The sequence below is a fragment of the Sarcophilus harrisii genome, chromosome 3, assembly GCF_902635505.1.
Source record: "Sarcophilus harrisii chromosome 3, mSarHar1.11, whole genome shotgun sequence".
NCBI classification, from domain to species: domain Eukaryota; kingdom Metazoa; phylum Chordata; class Mammalia; order Dasyuromorphia; family Dasyuridae; genus Sarcophilus; species Sarcophilus harrisii.
The window spans coordinates 535986464-536014383 of NC_045428.1; the positions used below are offsets into that span (position 1 = coordinate 535986464).

At 34.4% G+C, this 27920-nt stretch overlaps 1 protein-coding gene and 1 pseudogene across 1 annotated transcript; one reads left to right on the plus strand and one right to left on the minus strand.

The window, feature by feature from the left end:
- The first annotated feature begins 2094 nt into the window (after window positions 1–2094).
- Window positions 2095–3042, plus strand: LOC100934436 (olfactory receptor 56A3-like). Its single transcript, XM_012547298.1, has one exon. The coding sequence runs from the start codon at window positions 2095–2097 to the stop codon at window positions 3040–3042; it is 948 nt and encodes a 315-aa protein (XP_012402752.1).
- Window positions 3043–7224: 4182 nt separating this feature from the next.
- Window positions 7225–8232, minus strand: LOC100934702 (annotated as a pseudogene).
- Between the last annotated feature and the right edge of the window lie 19688 nt (window positions 8233–27920).

A 27920-nucleotide genomic window follows, 5' to 3' on the forward strand; every position in this document is an offset into this window, starting at 1 on the left:
TCTCCATGTTTTTTCCCCTGTCACTCTGATTTTACTCTACTAACATTATTTATAAAGCAAGGTATGTTAAAACAAGCAAATAAATAAAAATGTTCTCTCTGTGTGTGTCTCTGTCTCTCTCTCTCTCTCTCTCTCTCTCTATTTATATATATATATATATATATATGTATATACATATATATACACACATACACATAAAATATATATACACACATACAAATAAAATATATATACATATACACATACACATAATATATATATACAATCTCATGAGGCAAAAGAACTAAGCAGACAATCTGAGAAAAGCTTCAGTTCTTTTTCACTTTTCCTTCCCAGCTGACTTTTTCATAACAGCTTTAACATTAGCTAAAATTATATGCACACATGTAGCTGTCAACTAAGTATTAGTCACCCTATTTTTTAAAAAATGGAGTATTTTTAATTTACACACCTTTATTTTTTATCCTGAGTACTCTTGAAATTAATTATTTTTAGTTTGCCTTGCGTGGCAACTACTTATTTTCCTGTAGAGATTTTTGATCTTTGATCAAAGTAGAGATACAACTTCACCTCAAATGCATTTACAAATTCTTACATTTCTTCTTTTTTGAGGAAAATGGAGTTGTAATTTGCCCAAAAACAAACAGGTAGTATATGAGGCTAAGTTTGAACTCAGGTCCTCCTGACTACAAGGTCTGTCAGATTCTTATATTTCAAATTAATGGTGCCAGACTGGAGATTTACAGACAGCACATAAAGCATGATGCACTTGGTTCATTTTCCAGATTACAAATTACGAATCTTTCAAATATTTTTCTTAGAAACTTAATAAAATAGAAGGAAATAGTTATCAACTTTTTGCAGAGCTTTCTGTCTTGGAGTCTGGATTTAATTTTCATTTCTATTCAAATGATTCTCCATATAAATTTCTCTCTTGAATTGCTATCCTGCATCGCCATCTTCCATTTATAAATTCTAAATTTGATATCCCCTCAGTATTTTGAAATCAACAAGCCCCAATTGAACTCATTCTTTCCCTATAAAATCCATGCTTCTTTTTAAATTCCCTATTTCTGTTTAAGATATAATTATCTTTCCATTCATTCAGATTTGCAACTTCAGTGTGATGCTCAAGTCTTCACTAGTGAGTCACCCTAGACATCCAGTAAATTTACAAGTCTAATAGATTCTACCATCTATTTCACCCCATTCTTTTCACTACTAGGGACCACTCTTTCATTTAGCACCTGATTGTGTTTCACCTGTGTTATTGTAAAAGTGCTGACTCAAATCTTCCTTCTATCAAATCCATTCTCCCCAAACTATCAAAATGTTTTCTTAAAGCATTTGTCTGACTACATTTCTTTCTACTCAACAAATTGCCTTTTACCTATAGAATCAAATATAAAGCACTCTATGTGTCAGTTAATATATCCTTCAAAATCTGGCTCCAACATATTTATTCAGCCTCATTATATATTTTTTCCTCATTTCAGCTAAATGGGAATTTTTACTATTTCTCACACAGAACATTATTTTTTGCCTCTTTCTTTGCATGATTTATGCTTTATGCCTAGTGTGCCCCTATGATTGATAGAATCCTTAGTTTATAAATACTAACTCTTTCATTATTGATCTTCCCAAGTTATGGTATTTTTTCCACCCTCCCCCATTACTTATTATTAAATATGTGTATGTATATATGAATTTTATGCATATTACACATATGCATGTGTATGTTTGTAAACACATGCATTTACACACAAAGATATGCAGGTGTATAAACATATGCATTTGAATATATATGAATAATAGTAGGTTGAGATTAACACTTCAGAGAAATACTCTATAGATTCTTTTAAGAAGTTATGTATTGCACATAACTCATGTATGTTTATACTTTCTCCCCCAACAGAATGTTCCTTCTTGAAGGCAAGGACTTTCATTTCTCTCTTTATATACTCAGCACTCAAAACTATACTTAGTAAATAATAGTGCTTAATAAAGACTTATAGATTGATTCCTTGCTTGTCCTCTAGACTTTTACAATTTATTCTTTAACTTTTTCCTTTCTCTAGAAGAATTCAGAAGACTATGCCCCAGCTACTTTCTGACAATTCTTCCACAGAAGTCTCTGAGTTCCTCCTTAACTGTTTCATCAGATCTCCAAGCTGGCAGCACTGGCTCTCTTTGCCCCTGAGCCTGCTTTTCCTCTTGGCCATGGGGGCCAATGTCACCCTCCTAATCACGATTCGACTGAAGGCCTCTCTGCATGAACCTATGTACTACCTGCTCAGTCTGCTCTCTTTGCTGGACATCGTGCTCTGTCTCACTGTCATCCCCAAAGTCCTGCTCATCTTCTGGTTTGACCTCAGACCCATCAGCTTCTTTGCCTGCTTCCTCCAGATGTACATCATGAACTGCTTTCTGGCCATGGAATCCTGTACCTTCTTGATAATGGCATATGATAGATATGTTGCCATCTGCCACCCACTGCGCTATCCATCCATCATTACTGATCAATTTGTTGCCAAGGCTGCCATTTTCATAGTGGCCCGGAATGCTCTTGTCACTGGGCCCATCCCTATTCTCTCAGCTCAGCTACACTACTGTAAGTACAATGTCATTGAGAACTGTATTTGTGCCAACTTGTCAGTGTCCAAACTTTCTTGTGATAATATTACACTCAATCGCCTCTACCAATTCATTATTGGTTGGACTGTCCTTGGTTCTGATGTCATCCTCATTTTCATTTCCTATATATTCATCTTACGTGCTATTCTTCAACTAAAGGCTAAAGGTGCTGCAGTAAAAGCCTTAAGTACATGTGGCTCCCATTTCATTCTCATCCTCTTTTTCAGCACCATACTGCTGGTCTTTGTTCTCACCCATGTAGTCAAGAAGAGAGTTTCTCCTGATGTTCCCATCTTACTCAATGTTCTGCACCATGTGATTCCAGCTGCTCTCAACCCTATTGTTTATGGAGTCCGAACCCAGGAGATCAAACAAGGAATTGTGAAGTTAATAAAGAAGGGTGTGTGAAAAAGAAATTTAGGATGGTCCACTGCATTTGAAGGATAAAATTGTTCAGGATCAAGATTAAAAAGAAAAACTAAATAAAAATCTTCAGCTCAGGGCAGCTAGGTGGTGCAATGGATAGAGCACTATTCCTGAAGACAGGAGAACCTGAGTTCAAATCTGGCCTCAAAAATTTAACACTTCCTAGCTGTGTGACCCTGGGCAAGTCACTTAACCACAATAGCCTCAGCAAAAAAAAAAAAAAAAAAAAAAAAAAAAAAGACTTTGGCTCTAAAAGTAGTTCTACCCAATGTTTGAACAGTGAGGTATCTATTCTTACTGCTTTTTATTGGCCAATTGTCATCTTTCCTTGAATTCCACATACTTTCCCTTAAATACATCTTACCAAACAGAATCCATGGCAAATCTAAATACCTTGAAGTAAATCTTTCAAGTGAGAAAATTCAGTTCCAAATCAGGCTGCTTATAGTAATAAGAATTTTCTTAAACATATTTGGGATTATGAAGAATTTATTTATTTGAAGATTTATCTCACATATCAGGGATATGAAGACTTTATATTTCTAAAAACTTGAAAATTTCACCATGTTTTTACTTGAAAATCAGAAAAAGAGAATCAATTAGCAACTTTAAACCACTATGTCTAAATGACAAAAAATATAGGTACAACATAAGCATCTTCTGTGGTAAAGGATATTTACCCTAGTCAGGAGATAGCAATTATAAAGGAATTGTTTTGTGCATTGGCTTTTTTCCCATTTCACCAAAGGAATTTTAAGGAGTTTTCTTTAGACAATTTCTGTTTTCTTTTCCAAACTCCCCTGCAAAATTTTCATTTCCTTTCCCAATTTTTCTTCTAATTCTCTTTTAAGATTCTTTTTCAATTCTTCCAACAGAGTCTTTTTAAGTTGGAAATTAATTCATATCCTACTTGGAGGCTTCATCTGGATGCATTTTGCCTTTAGTGCCCTCAGTATTTCAGTTCTGTTCTTCCCTGTCTCCATAATAACTATCTATGATCAGAGTTCTTTTTTTCCCTTTTTGGTTATTTTTTAAAAGGTTGAGGTCTGCTCCTATGGAACAGGGGAGATTGTTCCTAGCTTCCTCTTACTCTGGGGCTTGGGGTGCTGCAGGCTCCTCTCCTCACTGGGTCATCCTAGCCAAATGCCACCTGTTATGCTAGGGTTCAGGAGCTCACTATTTGCCTTTTGTAGTTGCTTTGAAGGTCTTAGAACCAGTCTACTGACTCACTGGCTTCCGAATCAAGACAAATAGCCAATGCTGCTATATTTGAGATAAAAGCCGCCCACTATATTCACTGCATGGGACCATTCTTCCCTGGGTCTCCCTACACAGCATGTACACTGGTTCACATCCCCTCTTGCCTGACTGAGACCTTTCTGGAGTCATTGTGAAATGGGATTTCAAAAATTTCATTAAATACTAGGTAAGATCAAAAAATAAACCTATATAATTTGAGAACTGGGACCCCAGGGAGCACCTAGTCTAGCTAATACATAAAAAGTATGTCCACCTTAACATCTCATTATTTTCATTACATCAGTACCATATGTGTCTCTTCTTATTCCTAATTCATTCTGCTGGAGATAAAGAGCAAATCATTTCCTTTCTCTACATGACAACCCTTCAAATTTATTTGAAGATAGATGTTAAGTCCTCTCATATGTCAAGACAACCATGTGTCTTTGCACAAGGTTAAACATTCCCAATTTGTTCAATTCATACTAATACATCATCAACTCAAGGTCCTTCTCTATTCTGGTTTCTCACTTCTGGACACATTCCATTTTAACAACATCCTTCTCAAACAGTAGTTGAGCTTTTCACTTTGTTCCTAGATTTTACTGGAAAATTTGTATGGAATAAAATGCTATCTATAATTAAATTCTGATGACACAAATAAAAATAATTGAATGTGGAAAAAAGGAGGAATCTGCCTAAAAAGCCTAATAAAATGTATTATGAACTTATTGGCCAATTATATTTTTTAAAGCACATCAATAATAGTTGTAGGTGACACATATGACTGAATAAAAAACTGACACGTGAAAATAATATGAGGAATAATAAAGTTTAGCACAAAATAAAAGTAATAGAGAATGTTAAAGTTGACCAATGGTTGACTTTTTTTAAATATTGAAAAAATTATTTGTGAATAGTTAAAATAAACAATCACTCCTAGCTAATATGGATTCATTAAAAACACTGTTATGCAAATATAATTTTAATGCAAGTATTTCTATGTCTTTGTTGCATTACTAAATTTATTCTTTAGTTCATTTATTTAGTTATATACTTATTCACTGATTCATTCATTCATTTATTTATTCATTTGCTCATTTATTTATAAAGTGGTTGATTTAGTTATTTAGAAATTATGAGAATTCCATAAAAATAACATACTTGTATTTTAGATTATGTAAAATCTCTCCAAAAAATCTTAACAAAATGGAAGGATATTTTCTAAATAGCGATGCAATTCAATCATTGTGGACCTTGGCAGTAACCATGGTGCAAAGGAAGTAATATAATACAATAAAATATTAGGTTTAGAATTAGAGGAGATGGTGGAATTCTAACTCTGTTGATTATTGTGAGACCTTGGCCAAGAGGCTTCAACTACCTTCAATTTCTTCATATACCAAATGTCAATAGTGGAATCCATGACTTCATATGGTCCCTTCCCACCCTAAAGCTATGATTTTAAAGGCTATCATGTTGAGGAAAAATTAAACTTTTTTCTGTTTGAACTCCAGATGAAACAATGGTCCCACTGAGCACAACAACGTATCGTTCTGAGATTCAGTACGTGGTGATCCACAACTTTCTAATGATTAGATATATCTGAACCTAAGATAAACTGTATCACAAGATAGTTCTCTATTCATAGTGTTTTTTTAGTGTAATAATGGATAACAGCTTGTCAAAGACCATATATAATAAATGCCCACATAAGTACTTGTAGAATTAATTTCACAAATTACTTCCTATTCTGACATTATATCACTCCATGTTATCACTTGTATTAGAATGTAACAAAGTGAAGAATATTTGTTCAGGTTAGGGAATTGAAAACACAAGTGATATTGGTAATGAAATGAACCACAATAACTCCATTTTATGACTCAGTTCTGGAATTAGCACAGCTCTCTTTCTATTCAATTATGGATCTAGTCCAACTTCTGTTTTGTAAGAAAACTTTATTCAATTGTTGGAATTGTGAGAACACTGCATTGAATTTTTTTTTTCAATCTAGCTCTGCATGCTGGGAAACTAGACCAAATATGCCTGCTACTTAGAGACTTAGTTTATGCTTCTGCTGGAAACCAGACAGTTTGTTGCAAAGAATTTCCTTGCAGTCATACATATGTCCTATATTAAATCTGTTCTCATGCTAGTCAATTAATTAGCATTCCCAAGTTCTTTTTATTGAATATATCTGTTAGAGGTCAGAGGAGCACACCATTTTTATGTCTGTTCATTCTCCCCATTCCAGCTTGGAAAGTTTCTATTCTTTCCTCCAATTAAAAATCAGATTATTTAATCTTGTATCCTGGTTAATTGTTTTATTATAATGAATTGCTTTTGTTTAATTAATTGTTATCAATGCATGAAAATCTATCTCCTCCTGTATTCATGGTCCAGTGCCAAAGCCATGAGGGGTTTGTCCAAATTTGTTAGGTAATTTGTATGCCTTCCTTAGTAAATTCATAAGCTCAGACTTTTGTTTCTTCAGTCATTTCATCTTTTACCCTTTACTGCTTGGAAAAACCCATCCATAAGCCAACCCATTTATATTTATATGCCATCAAAAAGATATGCATATCCATATATAAATATATTATCTATACCCACTGGGAGAGTTTTAAAGCTATTTTTAAAAAATATTTTCATTGATATGGGGTATTTTAGAATGATAAAATACAATAAACAAATGCAGGTGAGGAACTTCTTTGCAACTTAGAATGTTAGACTGGTGTCTGGGGCACTGAAAGGTGGCCCAAAGATATAGACTTAGGATGTGAAATTTGTACCCCAATCTTTCTATTTCTGAGATTAGCTCTCTATTCACTATGTCATATAATGTTTTTCAGCTTTTAACTGGGCTCATTTTCTGTGGCAGAATAAAGGAAAAGTCCCTGAGACTTCCTTGTCTCTGCCATATCACTCTTTTTTAAAGAAAATCCTCAAAACTCTCTCCCTGATCTGCTTGGTCCTGACACCATAAATGATAGGGTTGAGGGCAGGTGGTACAACCACATAGAGATTGGCCAGGAGAATATGAATGTAATGGGGAATATTATGGCCAAAACGATGAGTGAGGAAGGAGAAGAGGGCTGGCATGAAGAAGGCTAAGATGACACAGATGTGGGAGCTGCAGGTATTGAGTGCTTTGAGTCGAGCGTCCCGGGAGGGGAGGCGGAAGACAGCCCAGAGTATCCTAGCATAGGAGATGATGATCAGAATAACATCCAAAAATAATATAGAAATATTTCCCAAGCCAAAAAAGATATTGACTCTGATATTGGCACAGGCCAATCGAGCCACACCCATATGCTCACAATAAGTGTGGGGTATAACTTTGTGTCCACAGTAAGGGAGTCGAAGCAGGAGAAATACAATAGGAGCTATCATACACAAGCTCCTTAAGAAAACCACCAGAGCAATGAAACCAATGATTTTGTGAGTAAGGATCATGGTGTAACGGAGTGGGTTGCATATGGCAACATATCGATCAAAAGCCATGGCCAAGAGTACAATGCTCTCCATAACTGTGAAAAAATGGATAAAGAACACTTGGGTGACACAGGCCCCAAAATCAATAGCCCTCAAGTGAAACCAGAAGATTCCCAGCATCTTGGGAATCGTTGCTGTGGATAAACTCAAGTCAATTCCTGACAACATGGCCAGGAAGTAGAACATGGGCTGGTGGAGGCTTTGTTCAGTCTGAATTGCATACAGAATGGTGATATTTCCCATGAGTGCAACTAGGTATAAGGCACAGAAAGGGAAACCAAGCCAGGTGTGTGCACCTTCAAGACCTGGGATTCCCAGAAGCAGGAAGAAGGAAGGATGGAACTCTGTGTCATTCGAAGAAGACATCTTCCTGAGATCTACCAAAGATCATGATCACTTCTGAAGCCTCTTCCATCCAGAATGATAATACACCATCTCTTATTAAAGCCCTAGTGAAATAAAAAAATTAATTTCTATACTTTTCACATTCAAGAGAATCTAATAAGGGAAGTATCTCAATCTGCTATCTTTCCTTATTTCTTCATTCCCCTGTATATTTCAGTAGTGTTCTCTTTGTGTTACCAGGAGGGCCCCGAAATCAGCCAGAGTCCTGTTGTAGTGAGGATTGAGGAGGCAGGACTCAGCAGGAAGGGTGGAAACAGGAGTCCATTTTCATGATCAACTCCAAGCACTTATAGACCATAGGGTTCCATAAGCAAAGTATACACAGAGTCATCACAAAGCATGGGTCAACTCCTCAGGAATTTGTTTTAGAGATGCAACACGTGGTGATCTAAACTTTAATTCTCAAATTAAGTCAAATAGTCCTTGACAAAATCTTGTCATATTTATGATTTCAAGGACACCCTGTATTTGCAGATATCCAGAAGCTTACCCTGTCATTATATATGCCTATACTGATCTCAGAAAATAGGTAGGGGTTATCTGACATTAGTCAAAGGCTTTTTCACTATTCCAAAGCACTTTGGTGCTTATAAATCCAGGAAATAGCGAAGGTTGTCATATCCCATAATTTCTTGGGAAACTGCCAACCCACAGGGAGGAGGGGGAGCCAGCCCAGATGTAGTTAGCAGAGTTTCTACCAGGATAAAGGCTCTTATACCTTTCTCTGCAGTTCCCCCACTATCCACAGCCCTCAACATATTTTAGGAATAATCTCTGAGGGTTTGGTGCCATTTGATAGCTATGGATTATCAACAGCTACTTTCTCCCCAATTCATGGTTGTAATGTTCCAGACTAAAAAAGGGAATAAGGTCAGTGGGGCAATAGAAAAAGTAGGGGAGATTGATTAGAATCACTAGCTTAAGACATTAAGTCCTTTTCTATTATATTACTTCCTGTATCCAGTCTAAATAAATATAAATATGGCATGGGATATTCAAGTATTTAATCAGTAAATCAAAATGATTTCAAATGAAATGGATACGTGGTGAGCCCTGTTCTAGACTCTGGAGAAAATACAAAAAGAAATATTATTCACTCTTGTGAATAATAGTATAAGAAGGGAAATGCTCTCTCTGTCTCTGCCCCTGTCTCTCTCCCAGACTGCCTCTTTTTATGTCTCTTTCACATACACAAAATAATAACATGTAGAAAATCAGTCTATCAGTCAAGAGACCCAGTTTCTAGGTGTGATTTTGTCTTTGATACCTTTGTGATTTAAGGAATATCATTTAAGCATTGTATGTCACAGTTTCCCTTGTTATAAAATGATTGGATAGATGTCACTTATTTCTAATTTTTTTTCAACTGTAATATTTTATAGTTACATTTAAAAACAAATTAAAGTAAAAGCTCTGGAGAATAAGATGGATTGAAGTAGATAAGGATTAATAAAGTAAGTTTGCACAAATTTGTTCTGAAAGATGTATATAAATTGATTTTTAAAAATATAGGCAAGAATATTGAAAAGAGGAGACAGTATGAACAAAGGCCCAGGAGCAAGCTTTTGTAAGGCATTAGAGACCAATGAATAGAAGTTATAAAATTACTCAAGATCAAAGGCTAAAAGATATGATGCTCACAGTGAGGTCCATTAGTTACTTGAAGGTCAATCATCTAACAACATCAGTATCCCATTAGAAGGTGTCCTCTCTGTGACTTACAATGTTACACCAATGAGTATCTGACTAATTCATCTTGGAAAGTGTGTGGGTAGTAGACTAGGATTAGGGATGAAGAAGTGTGAATTATGGGAAAGAAGTGTGTTTTGTGAGGGTTCTTCTAATTTGGGGATATGAGAGCTAAACCAAATCAGGAACTCTGCATCTCACAGAATCCAGTGGTCATGTGGTATTAAAAATTGTCACTTTGAGAGGCTAAATATATCATTTTGCCTAAATGATTCATATAGGACTTGCTTTTACATTCTTTCACAATTCACAGTCACTCTCTTCCAGGTGATTTAATTAATATAGGAGCCTCTTAGTGAGAAAGCTCTTGTCTCCAGCCTTAGATTATAAGGTCCCCAAGGGCAGAAACTCATTTATATGCAATTATAGTCATTATATATCTGAATTCAAAAATATAACCTATTTTCTTCCAAGTGCCTCCATCTGTCATTCAAGCCCATTCATAGTCTAGCAATTCTATACTTTTCAAGTATCATTTCATATGACTCACTGGTAAACAAATCACATTTCATCTCTTTCCATTCCTTGAAAACATGAAGAAATCTCTTAGGTCCATGCCTTTTACTAAGAAATCTGTTCCAAATTCCCACCCTTGTACTTCTCTAGGCTTGCTTAATTCCCACTCACTCTTTGAAAACTAGTTCAAAATCAAACTTCCTTTAAAAAAGAAAAAAAAACTTCCTTGCCTTAGCATCCTATTTCCATTTGATAATTGTCCTTCTGATACTTTCCATAGTTCTTTATTTTGTAATTCTCCAATGCACAAATTATGTAATATTTGTGTGTGAGATATTGTTTGGGCATCATATTGCACTTACCAGACTACATACTTCTTGAGGCTAGAGACCAAATTATTTGTATCTTCTCTAGCACCTAAAAGAATACTATGTAAATACATGACCCTTTAAGTAAAATGCTTAAACTGGAAGAAAACATAATATGAAGACCATGTTAAGTACCCTGGATACTAATCAGTGGAGTCAGGATCAGCAAAAGTCCTTGATCTTTACTCTTTTTGGATATGAACAAAATGGCAATACAAAGTGAGCCAATGGGACACAAATCTGTCCAGGAGTAAGTCTGGCTTTCTCACTCCACCCCCTCAATCCTGCCTCAATCTCTCTATACACCAACAGATCAAAACCTGCACAGAGAGTGGGCAGGGCCATTCTTTCTCCAAGCATATGCTAATAGAGTATTGTCCAATTGGTAATTAGCCTTAAGTGCTTGGACCTGAGTGCATCAACTCAGTTCCAATCCCTTATGACATAACTATAACCTCATTTTGTAGACTAAGAGACTGGATAAAAAACTGACTTGACTCAGTTCACATAATTAAATTAATCGGAAAACTGGACCTAAAATCCAGATCTCTTGACTTCTTCTCTTTCCAATGTTGTTATGCAGGTTTGGATAGAACAAATTTAAAATTTTACCTTATCTATATATGAAGTTATGATATGCCTTTTCTTCAAATCCAGGATGCCACTTCAAGATTTCATCACGGCAGCGCTAAATAAAACCATAAAAATATAACCAAAATAATTACACATGAAAAATAAGTATAAAATATGAAGATAGAAGAAGGAATGTGAAGGTTTCTAAGTCATTAAAGACATGACTAAAATGAACATGGTCTTGTTTTACCCATCTCTGGAAATTTTCTCTGTTATCAACCCCTTTCCATTAATTTTCAGTTATCTCCCACACTATAAATATTATTTTATTCCCTTCTTTCCTCGTCAGCTATAGTTGCATTTTTCCCCCACATCAATGCCAGACCTTTTGAATGACTGATTTGTTAGCCTCTAGTTCTCAATTCCTTGATGTTTATTCCCACCACACTTATTTGAAAGTAATCTTTAATCCTTTCCGTGTTCATACAGTTTCTCTCTTAATTATCTCCAATTTATCTTGTAGATAGTTTGTCTTAGATTGTTGTATTGCAGCGAATAGCTAAAACATTCACAGATGATATTGTATAATATTGCTGTTACTTGTAAAATGTTCTGGTTCTTCTCTCTTCACACTTTGTCAGTGTGGCCTTATGTGCCATGTTTTTCTGAAATCATTAATTCTTCTAGCATAATAGTATTCAATTACAGTAATATACAACAACTTATTTAGCCATTCACCAATTGATGGACATACTCTCCATTTATAATTCTTTTCCATCACAAAAAGAGCTTCTATAAATATTTTATGCAAATAGGTCCTTCTCTTGCTTTTTAAAATCTCTTTTGCATACAGACCTAGTAGAGATATTGCTGGGTCAAAAGATATGCACAGTTTATAATACAGTTTGAAATCTAGTATGGCTAGGCCATCTTTCCTTATTTTCTTTTTCATTAATCTATAAAGTTGTAATAATCAAAACCACCTAGTATTGGCTAAGAAATACAGTAGTGGATCAGTAGAATAGTTTAAATATATAAAATTTTGTATTAACTGATCATAGTTATTAATATGTGTAATAAATCCAGAGATTCAAACTTTTAGAACAAAAGTTCACTATTTGACAAAACAGTTTGACAGAAACTAATTGTGATCTGTCGCTGTATTCTAAGAAAAGGTAAAAATGTGTATGTGACAGCAATAAAAGCTGTTACTATGAACAAATTAGTGGATCATGAAATAAGTTATCTGTCAGATCTATGTGCAAATGAAGAATTTATACCCAAACAAGATATAGAAGGCATTAAGAGACAAAAGTTTTTTTTTTAATTGTATTCATATAGATTCCTGAGAATTTTGTGTAGTTTACCATTGTTTTAAATGGAACTTCTCTTTTTATCTCCTATTGATGGACTTTGTTGGTAGTATATAGAAATGTTGATGATTAATGTAGATTTATTATACTTTGTAATTTTACCAATGTCGATAACTTTTTCAAGTAGCTTACTAATTGATTCTCTAGAATTCTCTTAAAATATCATTATATCATCCGCAAGAATTATAGTTTTCTTTGTTTATTTCATATTTTAATTCTTTTGATTTCTTCTTATTGCTCTAGCTAGCATTTCTTGAACAGTAGTGATGATAATTTTCACCTTTGCTTCACCCTTGACTTTATTGTGAAAGCTTATAGTTTATTTTTATTTCAGGTAATGTTTGCTGATTGTTTTAGATAAATACTAATCATTTGAAGGAAAACTCCATTAATTCCAATGTTTTATAGTGTTGTTTTTAAGAGGTGGGCATTATATTTTTTGAAAAGCTTTTTCTTCAACTATTTTTAAAATTATCTTTTGATTTCTGTTGGTTTTGCTATTAATATGATCAATTATGCCAAGCCTAATATTCATTGAGCCCTGCATCCCTGACATAGATATCAGCTAATTATAATGTATGATCCTTGTGATATACTATTATAATCTCATCTCCTTGCTACTATTTTATTTAAAATTTTTGCATCAATATTCATTAGAAAAGGTATATAGATATAGATATAGATATTTCTATATTTTTGCTCTTCCTGGTTGAGGTATCAGCACCATATATGTATTGTAAAAGAAATTAGTAGACTCCTTCTTTGCTCATTTTTCCAAACAGTTTATGTAGCATTGAAATTAATTGTTCTTTAAATGTTTGATACAATTCACTTCTAAATACATCTTACCCCAGGGAATTTACTTAAATTGTTCTTTAATGGTTCACTGAATTTCTTTTTTTATTATTGTGTGGTTAAGTATTCCATCTCCTTTTCCGCTAATTTGAGAAATTTACATTGTTGTAAATATTCATCCAGTTTGCTCAGATTGTCAGATTTATCATAATATAATTAGGTAAAACATCTCCTAATAATCGTTTCAAATTCTTCTTCATTGGCAGTACAATAGCCTATTGCATTTTTGATAGTGATCATTTGGTTTCCTTCTTTTTTTTTTTTTTAAGAATCCATGGGGGGGGGGTGGAGCCAAGATGGCGGAGAAGGCACACATGACTTTCTAAGCTCTTCTCTTACTCTCTTTATCAATATTATATCGAGCCTCAAAAATAGTCTTGACTGCTACAATTCATAAAGATAAAAAGTATAACAACTCACCAGCTGAAGAAAATCTTCAGTCTCGCCAAAAAAGGTTTGTTCCAGGGCCAGGGCGGAGATCAGCATAGACTGGGAGAGAAATTAGTTTCCCAAGGAGAGCCTCAAACTGGGGGAGAGAAGATTCAGAAAGCTCATAGCCCCAACCCAAGAGGGCTTTTCCCCTTGGGGAGACCTGCAGGGCAGGAGGACACAGCCCGGGTTAGCCTCTAATCTGTGCAGTGGGGGGCTCAGCTTGGAGCCATAGAGTTTTTGCAGGGCCGATTTGCATCAGGCAGAGATGGGGCAGAGACTTCCAGGCAGACTTCTGGTAGAATAGGCCATTTCGTGGCCCTACCCACAGTCCCCCAAGAGGCTCGGCCTGGGGCAGGACACTTTCACCCCTTAGTCTCCCAGCCCGGGTCAACCAACCCACACAGCCCAACTGGCACCAATAGCTCCGCCATGCTGAATCCACCTCCTGTTGGGGAAGGAAAATTCACCAGAGCACCCCATACCCCGGAGCCGAAACCGGTTTACATCTTCCCTGCCTGCAGAGGAAGTGGTAACCCCCCTTTGCCTAGGAGGCAAAAGCAAAGGCTTTAAAACATGAATAAAAAGATAAAAGAAGATTACAGTTTATACAAAAAAGAGCAGGCAGCAAACCTGAAGAGACTAATAGCAACAGGAAGAAATACCTTGGAATGTCACCTATCCCCTTTTACATGATGCTTTCAAGAAGAGACATTAAAATTCAAAAGAGAGTTAGAAGAAAATGGGGAAAGGAAAGAGGCCTTTAAAGAGGAAAAACTTTCTGAAATACGAATTGAAAAGAAAAAAATTCCCGGAAATGAGGAAACAAAATTTGAATTGAAAAAAAAAATTTCAGGAAAATAAGAATTGTGAATTGAAAATAAAGAATTCACTAGAAAGAGGATTTGTGAATTAAAAAGACAAAGAACTGAAGAAAGTAGGATCTGTGAATTGAAAAGAAAAACCCAAAAAAATAAATTAGTGAATTGAAAAAATTCCATAGAGAAAAACAATTCATTTAAAAACTAATTGACATATACAGAAAGAAGTAAAAAAAAAGCTAATGAAGAAAATAACCTTTAAAAATTAGAACTGAAAAATAGAAACTAAGATTCATTGAGACAGCAAGAACCAGTCAAGCAAAATCAAAAAATGACAAACTGAAAACCATGAATTATCTACTTGCAAAAACGAAGACTTAAAAATAATCAGGAGATAATCTGAGGATTTTGACCTTGAAAACTATGATGAAAAAAAGAGCCTAGATACTATTTTACAAAAAATCATCACATCACCAACAAAATCCAACAGCAAGAGGTACAAAGAGAAATTCCATTAAATAACTTGAAGATAAATTATTTAATCATCTACCAAAGGAAAGTCAGGAATTATATGAGTAAATTACAAAAAACGTTCCAAAAATAAAGTCAGACTTAAACAATTGAAAAATATCAATGCCCTGGATAGGTCACAAATATAATAAAGATGACAATCCCTAAACTAATCTATTTATTTAGTGCAAACCAATGACTTCCAAGAAAATATTTTAATGATCTAGAAAAAGTAACAAAAAATATATGGAATAATAAAAGGTCAAGAATTAAAAGAATAATGAAAAAAATCTAATGAAGGTGGCTTAGCTGTCCTGATCTAAAACTATTTATAGCAGCAGTCACCCCATTTGGTATTAAAGAAAATTAGTTGATCAATGGAACAGGTTAGGTTCACAAGACGAATAGTCAACTATAGAATTTAGTGTTTCACAAACCCAAAGATCCTCACTTTTGGGGATAAGAATTCATTATTTGACAAAACCGCTGGATAACTGGAAATTAGTATGGCAGAATTAGGATGGACCCAACCCTTAACACCGATACCAAGATAAGATTAAATGGGTCCATGATTTAACAAAAGAAGAGATTATAAAAAAATTGGAGGAACATAGGATAAATTCTCTCAGACTTGTGGAAGAGGAAGAAATTTTGACTAAAAGAATAAAATTATTGATCAAAAAAATAGAAAATTTTGAATACATCAAATTAAAAAGTTTGTACAAACAAAACTAATGTAAACAAGATTAGAAGGAAGCAACAAACTGGGAAAACATCTTCACAGTTAAAAGGTTCGATAAAAGGCCCATTTCCAAAATATTTAGAGAGCTGACTCTAATTTATAAGAAACCAAGCCATTCTCCAATTGATAAATGGTCAAAGGCTATGAAAACAATTTTCAGATGATGAAATTGAAATCATTACCATCATATGAAAGAATGTTCCAAATCATTATTAATCAGAGAAATGCAAATTAAGACAACACTAAACCACCACACACCCGTCGATTGGCTAAGAACAGGAAAAAATAATGATGAGTGGAGGGTTGTGGGAAAACGGGAATGGGATACATTGTTGGTGGAGCTGTGAATAAATCCAACCATTCTGGAGAACTGAATTATGCCCAAAAGTTATCAAACGGGATACCCTTTGATCCAGCAGGTTTTATCGGGCTTATACCCCAAGGAGAACAAAGAGGGAAAGGGGACTAGTATGGGCCACAATGTTTGTGGCAGCCCTGTTTGGTGGTAGGAACTGAGTGGATGCCCACAATTGAGAATGGTTGGGTAAATTGTGGTATATGAATGTTTGGAATATTATTGTTCTGTAAGAAAAATGACCAGCAAGATGAATATAGAGAAGCTCGGAGAAATTACATGAACTGATCCTAAGAAATGAGGAGCCAAGAGATCATTTATACGTCAACAACAATACTCTATGAAGATGTAATCTGATGGAAGGGATTTCTTTGACAAAGAGACCTAACAGTTTCAATTGATCAATGATGGACAGAAGCAGCTACACCCGAAAGAAAAAACACTGGTAAATGAAGTAAACTGTTTGATTTTTGTTTTTCTTCCCGGTTATTTCTACCTTCTGAACAATTTCCTGTGCAACAAGAAAACTGTTTGGATCTGCACACATGCATTGTATCTTGATATACTAGGACATATTCAACATATATAGGACTGTTTGCCATTAGGGAGGGGGAGGGTGGGAGGGAAAAAACTGAACAGAAGGAGTGCAAGGGATAATGTTTAAAAAAAAATTACCTTGGAGGAGTCTGTCAAAAAAAGTTTAAATAAAAAAATCATCAAAGAGAACGCCCAATGTAATGAATCAGAAGGTAAAATAGGCATTGAAAGAATTCATCGAAAATTTCTGAAAGAGACCCTAAAATAAAAACCCCAAGGAATATTGTCCAAATTTCAGACATCAGATTAGGGAAAAAAATTTTAAAGCAGCCAAAAAAAAACAATTTAAATACCGAGGTGCCCAATAAGGATCACCCAATATCTGGCTGCCCCACATTAAAGGATCGAAGGCCTGGAATCGATATTCTGAAAGGAAAAGAACTTGAAAAGGCCAAGAATAAACTACCGTTGTGAACATTTTTTCCAGGGAAGAAGATGGACATTTAATGAAACAAATGAATTCCATTTGTTTCTAAGGAAAACCAGAACTAAACAAAAAATTGGTTCCAACCATAGAACTGAAGGAATAGGAAAGGTAAAAAGAATTTTGAGAATTGTATTTCTGTTGTGGATATAAAAAAGAATAATGTATAATTTGATTTTACTGATATAACATAAAAAGGGAAGTAGATATGGAAAAGGAATGATGGCAGAATAAAGTGGGAAGGAGGGATAAAAAGAGGGTAACCACATCCCACGAAGAGGCAAAGAAAACTTATCATATCTGAGGGAACTTAGAGAGGGGGAGGAACATTGTGTGAATCTTGCTCTCATCAGAGTTGGATCAAAGAGAAAATAATTGACATTTATTTTAGAAAAAAATCTTTCTCGCCTCATTAAAAAAGGGGGAGAGGAAAAGGGCAAAAGAAAAAGAGTAATAAGGGAAGGAAGGGAAAAGATTCAAAGGGGGGAGGGAGGGATTCTAAAGAGGGTAAGCATCGTGATACAAGTGGGGTACATAAGTTCAAAAAGGGGAAAGAAGGTTGGGGGAGGCAAGAAAAAGTAAAGCATAATCTGGGGTAATGAGGATGGCAGGAAATACAGAATTAATAATTCTAACCGTAAATGTGAATGGGATGAACTCCCCCATAAAGAGGAGGCAGAAAGCAACTGGATCAAAGCAGAACCCACAACATGTTGTTTACAAGAAACACATTTAAAGCAGGGAGATTATGAGTAAAGGTAAAAGGCTGGAGAAAAACCATTATGCTTCAGGTGAAGTCAAAACAGGGGTAGCATCCTTATTTCAGATCAACAAAAGCAAAAAATTGATCTAATTAGAAGAGATAAGGAAAACCACATCCCTAAAGGGTAGCATAAACAACGAAGCAATATCAATATTAAACATATATGCAAAAAGTGGTATGGCATCCAACTTCCTAAAGGAGAAGTTAATGAGTTAAGAAGAAATAGACAACAAACTGTAATAGTGGGAGATCTCAACCTTGCACTCTCAGAATTAAAAACCCCACAAAACAAATAAGAAAGAAATTAAAGAAGTAAATAGAATAAGAAAAATTAGGTATGTTAGATCTTTAGAGAAAATTGAATGGAGACAGAAAAATATTTTCTTCTCAAGTTCAGGAACCATTCAAAAATTGACCATATATTAGGAATAAAGACCCTCAAAATTAAATGCAACAAAGCAGAAAATATTATGATGCAATAAAAAACTACATTCAACAAAAATTAGGGTAAATCCAAAAGTAATTGAAACTAAACAATCTCATCTTAAAGAATGATTGGGTGAAGCAGCAAATTATAGATACAATTAATAACACTAAGATAATGACAATGATGAGACATCATCCAAAATTTTGGGAATGCAGCAAGGAAATTTTATATCCTTAGAGGCTTACTTGAATAAAACAGAGAAAGAAAAGATTAATGAATTGGGCTTTTGCAACTAAAAAACCTAAAAAAAACCAAATTAAAACCCCCAATCAAATACTAAATTAAATTTAAAATTAAAAGGAGAAATTAAAAATATTGAAAGTAAAAAACTATTGAACTAATTAATAAAACTAAGAGTTGGTTCTATGAAAAGCCAATAAAATAGATAAGCCTTTGGTAAATCTGATTAGAAAAAGGGAGGGAAAATGAAATTAATAATCTTAAAAAAAAAGGGAGAACTTTCCACCAATGAAGAGGAAAATTAGAGAAATAATAAGGGAGTTATTTTGCTCAATTTTATGCCAATAAATTTGATAACCTAATGAAATGGATGACTACCTCCAAAAATATACACTTCCCAGACAACAGAGGATGAAGTAAATTGTTTAAAGCCCCATTTCAGAAAAAAGAAATAAAACAGGCAATTAAACAACCCCTAAGAAAATCCCTAGGACCAGGTGGATTTTACATGTGAATTCTACCAAACATTTAAAGAACAATTCCCCAATGTATATAAAAATTATTTGATAAAAATAGGGAAAAGGAGTCCACCAAATTCTTCTATGACAAGACATGGTCCTGATACCAAACCATAGGTTGAAAACAGAGAAAGAAAAAAGACCAATCTCCCAAGAATATTGATGTAAAAAATCTTAAAAAGATATTACAAAAAGACTACAGAAAATCATCCCCGGATAATACACTATGATCAAGTAGGATTTATACCAGAGTGGGGATGGTTAATATTAGAAAACAATCAGCATAATTGGCCATATTAATAACCAAATTAACAAAACCACATGATCATCTCAATAGATGCAGAAAAAGATTTGACAAAACCAAATCCATTCCTATTAAAAACACTTGAGAGATAGGAATAATGGACTTTTCCTTAAAATAACCAAAGCATCTATTTAAAACCATCAGTAAGCATCATATGGGAGACAAACGCAACCATTCCCAAAGATTGAGGAAACAAGGTTGCCCACTATCACCATTACTACTTAATATTGTATTAGAAAAAAGTTTCAATAAGAGTGAGAAAGGGAAAAAGGAATAAGAATAGGAATGAGGAAAACCAAATTATCACTTTTTGCTGAGATCTGATGGTATACTAGAGAACCCCAGGGAGATTCTACTAAAAAGTTATTAGAAATAATCCACAACTTTAGCAAAGTTGTGGTTATAAAAAAACCCAAAAGTTCAGATTCTTATTATACTAACAAAACCAACAGTCAGACGCAAAAAGAAATTATTTAAAGTAACTACTGATAATATAAAAATATTTAGGAATCTATCTGCCAAGGGAAAATCAGAAACTTTATGAAAAATTACAGACCACTTTTCACACAAATTAAGTCTGATCTAACCAATTGAAAAATATTAAATGCTCTTTGGATAGGGCAAGCAAATATAATAAAGATGACAATATTACCTAAACTAATCTATTTATTTAGCGCTATACCAATCAGACCCCAAAAACTATTTTAATGAGCTAGAAAAAAAAAACAAAATTCATATGGAAAACAAAAGGTCAATAATTTTGGGAATTAATGAAAAAAAAAAAATCAAATGAAGGTGGCTTAGCTGACCAGATCTAAAAACTATATTTAGAGCAGCAGTTACCAAGACTATTTGGTATTGGCTAAGGAATAGATTAATTGATCAGTGGAATAGATTAGGTTCAAGGGATAAAACAGTCAACAAATATAGCAACCTAGCCTTTGACAAACCCAAAGATCCCAGCTTTTGGGATGAACATGTTTGAAAAAATTCGGGAAAATTGGAAACTAATATGGCAGAAACTAGGCATTGATCCATACTTAACACCGGCACCAAAATAAGGCAAAATGGGTTCAGACCCAGGCATAAAGAATGAAATTTTAATAAATTAGAAAACAGGATATTTACCCCGACCTGTGGAAGGGAAGGTCTTTAGACCAAAGAAGAACAGGAGCATTACTGATCACAAATAGAAAAATTTCCCGAAAATTTTGCCAAAATAATCCAAGATTAGAAGGAAGCAATAAACTGGGAAAAAATTTTTACAGTCGAAGGTTCTGATAAAGGCCTCTTTCCAAAAAATATAGAGAATTCCAATTTATAAAAATCGCCTTTCCAATTGAAAAAATGGTCAAAGGATATGAACAGACAATTTCACATGAAGAAATTGAAACTATTTTAGTCATATGAAAAAGATGCCCAAGTCATTATTAATCAGAGAAATGCAAATTAAGACAACTATAAGATATCCCATACACCCCGATTGGCTAAGATGACAGGAAAAACATAATGATGATTGTTGAGGGGATGGAAAACTGGGACATTGATGCATTGTTGATGGAGTTGTGAACGAATCCAACCATTTTAAAGTAGTTTGGAACTATGTCAAAAAGTTATCAAACGGCATACCCTTGATCCAGCAGTGCCATGGGTATATCCCAAAGAGATTATAAAGAAGGAAAGGATGTATGTGCACGAATGTTTGTGGCACCCTCTTTGTAGTGGTAGAAACGAAATTGAGTGGATGCCCATCAGTTGAGAATGGGAAAAATTGTGGAATGAAATTATGGAATATTATTGTTCTGTAAGAAATGACCAACAGGATGATTTCAGAAAGGCCTGGAGAGACTTACACAAACTGATGCTGAGTGAAACGAACAGGGCCAAGAGATCATTATATACTTCAACAACAATACTATATGATGTCCAGTTCTGATGGACCTGGCCATCCTCAGCAATGAGATCAACCAAATCAGTCCCAATGAAGCAGTAATGAACTGAACCAGCAATGCCCAGAGAAAGAACTCTGGGAGATGACTAAAAATCATTACATTGAATTCCCAATTCCTATATTTTTGCCCACCTGCATTTTTGATTTCTTTCACAAGCTAATTGTACAATATTTCAGAGTCTGATTCTTTTTGTACAGCAAAATAACAATTTGGTTGTGTATACTTATTGTGTATCTAATTTATATTTTAATATATTTAACATCTACTGGTCATCCTGCCATCTGGGGGAGGGGGTGGGGGGTAAGAGGTGAAAAATTGGAACAAGAAGTTTGGCAATTGTTAATGCTATAAAGTTACCTATACATATAACCTGTAAATAAAAGGCTATTAAATGAATAAATAGAAAAAAAAGAATCCATTAGCCAATTTTTTTTCTATCTTTTTAAAAATAAAACCACTTCTTGTTTTATTTATTAAATCAATAGTTTTCTTACTGTCAATTTTATTAATTTCTCTTAGGATTTTCAGGATTTCCAATTCGGTATTTAATTAGGGATTTTTATTTGTTCTTTTTCTATTTTTAATTGTATGCTCGATTATTTGATCTTCCCTTTTTTCATTTTATTGATATATGAAGTTTACATCTCAATAAGTAATTAGGAAGGTCAGTGATTGTAGAAACCTGAGCAATTGCTTACCAAACATTAAAACCAAAGAACAATAGGTAGTAAGTGCATTGTCCCTGCATCACTTTTATAAACTATTAAACAGAGGATAAGAGGAATTAGAACAATGACAAACACATAGTGATCTGTATGCCATATTAGAAGTTATACTAGTACCCTACTAAAAAGGCATAGGTTTGGTGATTTTTCCTTTTCTCATAATGGTTTCACACTGAGAAAATGTTATGTACTGCTATAACATATTATAATATAACATTACACACACAATAGAGAGAGAGAGAGAGAACTTCATGTGTGTTGAGAACAATGCTAAGTGTCAGTATCCCAAAACAAAATTCAAATAAGAATTTTTCCTATTTAGTTTTGTAGAATTTAATGACATAACCTTCATCATTTGCAGACTCAGGTGCCAGAAACCAATTCACCTCCAGAGAAAGGAAAGGGTAACAGAAGGCCAACAAAGAAGCTAATTGAATAGGAAAAAGTCCCATAGACATATGAGAAGAAATGTAAAATTCTGTATCTGAGACACAATTACTATATATTTGTGTCTTCCAGATCCTTGCCAAGAAACATAGGAAACAACTGATTCTCAATTATTTCTCATTTATCAAGCTAACAATTTCTCCTGTCTTTCACTTTTTCCATTCCTGAGTGAACTCTTCATTCCACAGTCAAATATGTGATTTTCAACAACTTATCCAGACTTGACTTTTCTTTTTCAGTTTTTGGACTCTGTAATTATTAAAATATAAGGAGCAGAAACAATAGACATTCACCTTCTAGGATTCTTTTTTTTCCCATTATACTCAAACTTCCTTATGACCCTAAATAGCCTGCCTTTATTTCTCACTCTGACTACTATCTAACTGCCTATGTATTTAAGTTCAATTAAATAGCACTGTCCCTTTTCCTAGTCCTACAATCACAATCCTAGTGTCTGTATTTCATTGTCCCAGCCCTTTATCATGTACCAGACTTACCAAATTCAGTCAAACTGCAGCATTCTCTGAGTAACAAATTTGAACACTACAGTCAGGGTTCTGTTGAGATCAGTGTATATTTACATTGAAAAAGGAGCCCTCCTGGGAATGACTTCTACCTAGGAATTCCCTGGAAACTAGAAAGCAAGGACATGAACAGAGAAGACATGAGTTCCTGACAATCAGACACATCTGGGACATTCAACCTTTTTTGGCCACTACCCACAGAGACAAAAAAAAAAAAAAAATACAGGCGGTGGAGGGGCTTTTACTTGTTCTCTTCTTTCTTCCTTTCTCATTGTATATTCCCTTCTTTACTGTTACTTCTTCTTTTCATAGTGTATTCATCTAAACAAATTGAGCCTTTTTCATATATATTATAAACAATGTAATATATATGTTAGTATTATATCCTATTTATATGAGTGTGTCTTTGTCTTAATACATTGTATATTGTCTAAGGACATAAATAGTGATTTGATATAGTTAATCCCCTCCAGGAAAGTATATCAGTGGTGTCAAAATCAGGTAAAATTAGGGGCCACCAATCTTTACATAAGGATCCTTAAAGGCTATATACTGACTTAAAAAATTATATATCACCATTAGCTACATTTTATTATTTTTTATCTTTTTGGTTAAGTATTTCCCAATTACATTTTAAAATGGTTGAGATTGTATGCAGCCTGTGAGTTGTTTGTTTGACACCATGTTGTTCATATAAAATGCTTAGGAAATATTTGTTGAATGAATGAATGAACCAAAAAAGACAACATTACTTTTGCATAGAGCCTACTACTAATTATAGGAATTTAATACTTTTCTGTCATATATGATGAGTTAATTTAAAGGGGAAAGAGGTGTCTAAATTCATGTCACCAGGCAGAGAAAAAAGAGGGGGAAAATGAGAGGAAGGCAGATAGAATGAGAGGAGAAAGAAAAAAAGAGAGGTGAGAGAATAATTATTGCAATCTAATGTAGGCATAAATGGCAACATTCTGGAGTCCCCTGAAATTGAAGAATTAAGAGTTCTGTTAAAAGCTGGTAGGCCACTGGCCACATCATTTAGCAAGAAGATTGTTTTTTAAATTTATATCCCTAACTTCCAGTAGAGTGCCTGGAAGTTGTTCAAAAGTCACTTAATAAACATATGTCGGATACCTACTAGGTGGTATTGTGAATAGAGAGCTAGGCCTAGAGTCAGGAAGACCTGCTTTCAAATCTAGCAGATGCACTTCCTAACTCTGTGACCCTAGGTAAATTACTCAACTTCTATTTGCTTCAGTCTTATGTGTAAAATGAATATGATAATAGCACCTACATTTCAGGGTTGTCATGAGGATCAAATGAAATAACAACAAAGTATTTCAGATAGCACCCTAAATGCCCTAAGCACTTTATAAATACCAGCCATTATTATCATAGAGGTAAGACTTTATTGATTGACTTCCATGTGAATCATTGTCATGCATCATAGAGGGAGTTGTCAGGCATTATAGGGGCATAATAGATAGAGAGTTGAACATGGTATCACAAAAACCTTTGTTCAGATTCAGCCTCACACACTGACTAGCTGAGTGATCATGGATAATTAGCAACCTCCATCTTTGCTTCATAAAGAATAACACCTATTTGTGGCCAAAAAAAAAAAAAAAAAAACTAGAGTACATTATGGAATGCAAAATGGTAATTTTTGATTACATTAAGTTAAAAAGTTTTTTGTACAAACCAAACCAATGCAGACAAATTTAGAAGGGAAGCAGTAAACTGAGGGAGAAAAAAAAATTTACATCCAAGAGTTGTGATAAAAGCCTCATTACTAAAATACATAGAGAATTGGCTCAAATTTATAAGACTACAAGCCATTCTCCAATTGATAAATGGTCAAAGGATATGAACAAATAATTTTCAGATGAAGAAAGTAAAACCATTTCTAGCCATATAAAGAAATGGTCTAAATCACTATTGGTCAGATAAGTGCAAATTGAGAGAACTCTGAGATACCACTAACATCTCTCAGATTGGCTAAAATGACAAGAAAAGATAATGATGAATTGTTGGAGGGGATATTGGAAAACTGGGACACTAATACATTGTTGGAGGAGTTGTGAACTGATCCAATCATTCTGGAGAGCAATATGGAACTATACTCAAAGGGCTATCAAACTGTGCATACCTTTAGATCCAGAAGTAGCAAAATGAAAAACACAAATGAGACAACTAAAATTAGGTACCTCCCAACAAAACGTTAGGCTAAAGTTGCATTGGGTTTTGCTTGTGAGAATCATAGTATATTTAAAGGAATTAGAGATGGCCTCCAAATGGTCATAAGCCAAAGCTATCAAAAGCAACAAATTATCAAAAGAAGATCACCAGAAAAGATCTGTTTCAATTGGAAATAGGGAGGGAGGCAGCCAGCCAAGCACAAGCAGACTGAGCCAGACACCAGCACAGAGTCCCAGGGTGGTGTGGACTCCCCTAACCAGTGCAGATTTCATGGAGCACTGCAGACTCTATGTAGTGGAGAGTCTATGGGGAGGAATTTATAGCAGTATTGGTTACTCTACTCTGTTTGCAAGCCAGTAGATCAGCAGAGAAGTTAAAAAACATCCAACACAAACACAAAAGGTAAATAGTGAACCCCAAAATGCCAGAATCTCACAGGATCTGGCTATGCCCATCCAGCATTAGGAGTGAGTCAACACTGACACAGCATAGTCATGGACATTTATAGAGGAAGCCACTGCTTGTAGAAGAAGGTTGGAAAACCTCCCCTGCCTTAAAAACAGACCTTAACTTTTAAAAAAAATGAATAAAAAAGTAAAAAGAATTCTAACCATAGACAGCTTTTATAGTGAAAGAGAAGAATAGATTTCAAACCCTGAGATGATTAATAGCAGAACATCTCCAGATGAAGCCCCAAAAGATGATATAACCTGGTCTCCATCACACAAGGCTCTCCTAGAAGAAATTAAAAATGATCTTAAAAGAGAGCTAAAATAAAAACGGGGAAAGTGAATTAAAACTTTACAAGAAGGTTTGGAAAAGGCAAACAATTCATTAAAAGATAGATTTGATAAAATGGAAAAAGAAAACAATTCCCAGAAAAACAGAATTTGTGAAAGAAAAAAAAAAGAAAATAACTTTAAAAAACGAAATTTGTGAAATGGAAAAAATTCCATAGAACAAAACAACTCACTTAAAAATTCAATTGGACAAATACAAAAAGAAGTTAAAAAAATTAAATGAAGAAAATAATTCACTGAAATTCAGAACGGAACAAATGGAAATGAATGACTCAATTAGAATTAGTCAAGCAAAACCAAAAAAAAAAGAAAAAAAGAAAAAATAGAAAAAAAATGTAAAATACCTAATTGGGAAAAACAACAGACCTGGAAAAGAGCTAGGAGAGACAATCCAAGGATTATTGGACTCTCTGAAAATAATGATGAAAAAAAGATCCTACACACTATTTTTCAGGAAATCAGCAAAGAAAACTGCCTGGATGTCATAAAATCAGAAACTAAAATAACCATTGAAAGAATTCATCAAACACCTCCTGAAAGAGAGCCCAAAATTAAAGCTCCAAGGAATATAATGGCTAAATTTCAGAACTATTGGACCAAGGAAAAAATATTACAAGTAGCCAGAAAGAAACAATTCAAATACTGAGGACCCACAATAAGGATTACTCAGGACTAGCAGCTTCCATTTTAAAGAATTGAAGGGCCTGGGATCTGATGAAGGAACTTGGAATGTAGGCAAGAATAAATTGCCCTGCTAACTGAGCATTCTCTTTCAGGGAAGATGGACATTCAATGAAACTAGTGAATTCCATTTATTTTTGATGAAAAGAGTAGAGCTAAACAACAACAACAACAAAAAATGTCCTAAAGAGAAGCATAAAAACATAAAAAGAAAAAAAAACTCTTGAGAACTGTATTTATTTTATGGGTATACATAGAGAGTACATGTATAATCTGATTTTACTGTTATAATATAAAAAAGAAACTAGAGATGGAAAGGGGATTATAGCAGAAAAAAGGGGAAAGTGGAGGTAAAATGAAGGAAATTACATCTCAGAAAGAGGCAAAGAAAACCTCTTATAATTGAGGGAAAGGAAGAAGAGTGATGAATATTGTGGTAATCTTACTCTCATCAGATCTGGCTCAAAAAAAGATTAGATATATTTGGTTTCACTGAGAAACTTCTCTACCTTATAGAAAAGTGGGAGGGAAAAGGGGGAAAGGAAAGGGGTAGGCTAAATAGAAGGGAAAAGAGAAATAGTAGGGGAAAGATATAAGAAAGGGGGAGCATCTCTAATGGGGGAGGACTGCTTGAGACAATACTAGGGAGGAGGAAAAAGGGAAAAGTGTAATGTTCTTGTTGGTTTTCTGGAGGTCCCTGGGGCAGACTTCTTTTCAGTATAATAATCACCATGAGAATAGCCAGGTATTAAAGTCCAAATCCTTTATTATCTCCTTCACAATCTAGTTTCCTTGCCTGGGGCCCAGGCCAGCTTTCTGGAGAGTTTTTCAGAGTCTTGGTTTCAGTGGAGAAGCTGAGGAGAGCCCTGCCATAGTGGTGTGAGAT

What these genes read in the sequence shown, in the direction of transcription:
- LOC100934436 (XM_012547298.1), top strand. Translation starts at nt 2,095, where the DNA reads ATGCCCCAGCTACTTTCTGACAATTCTTCCACAGAAGTCTCTGAGTTC.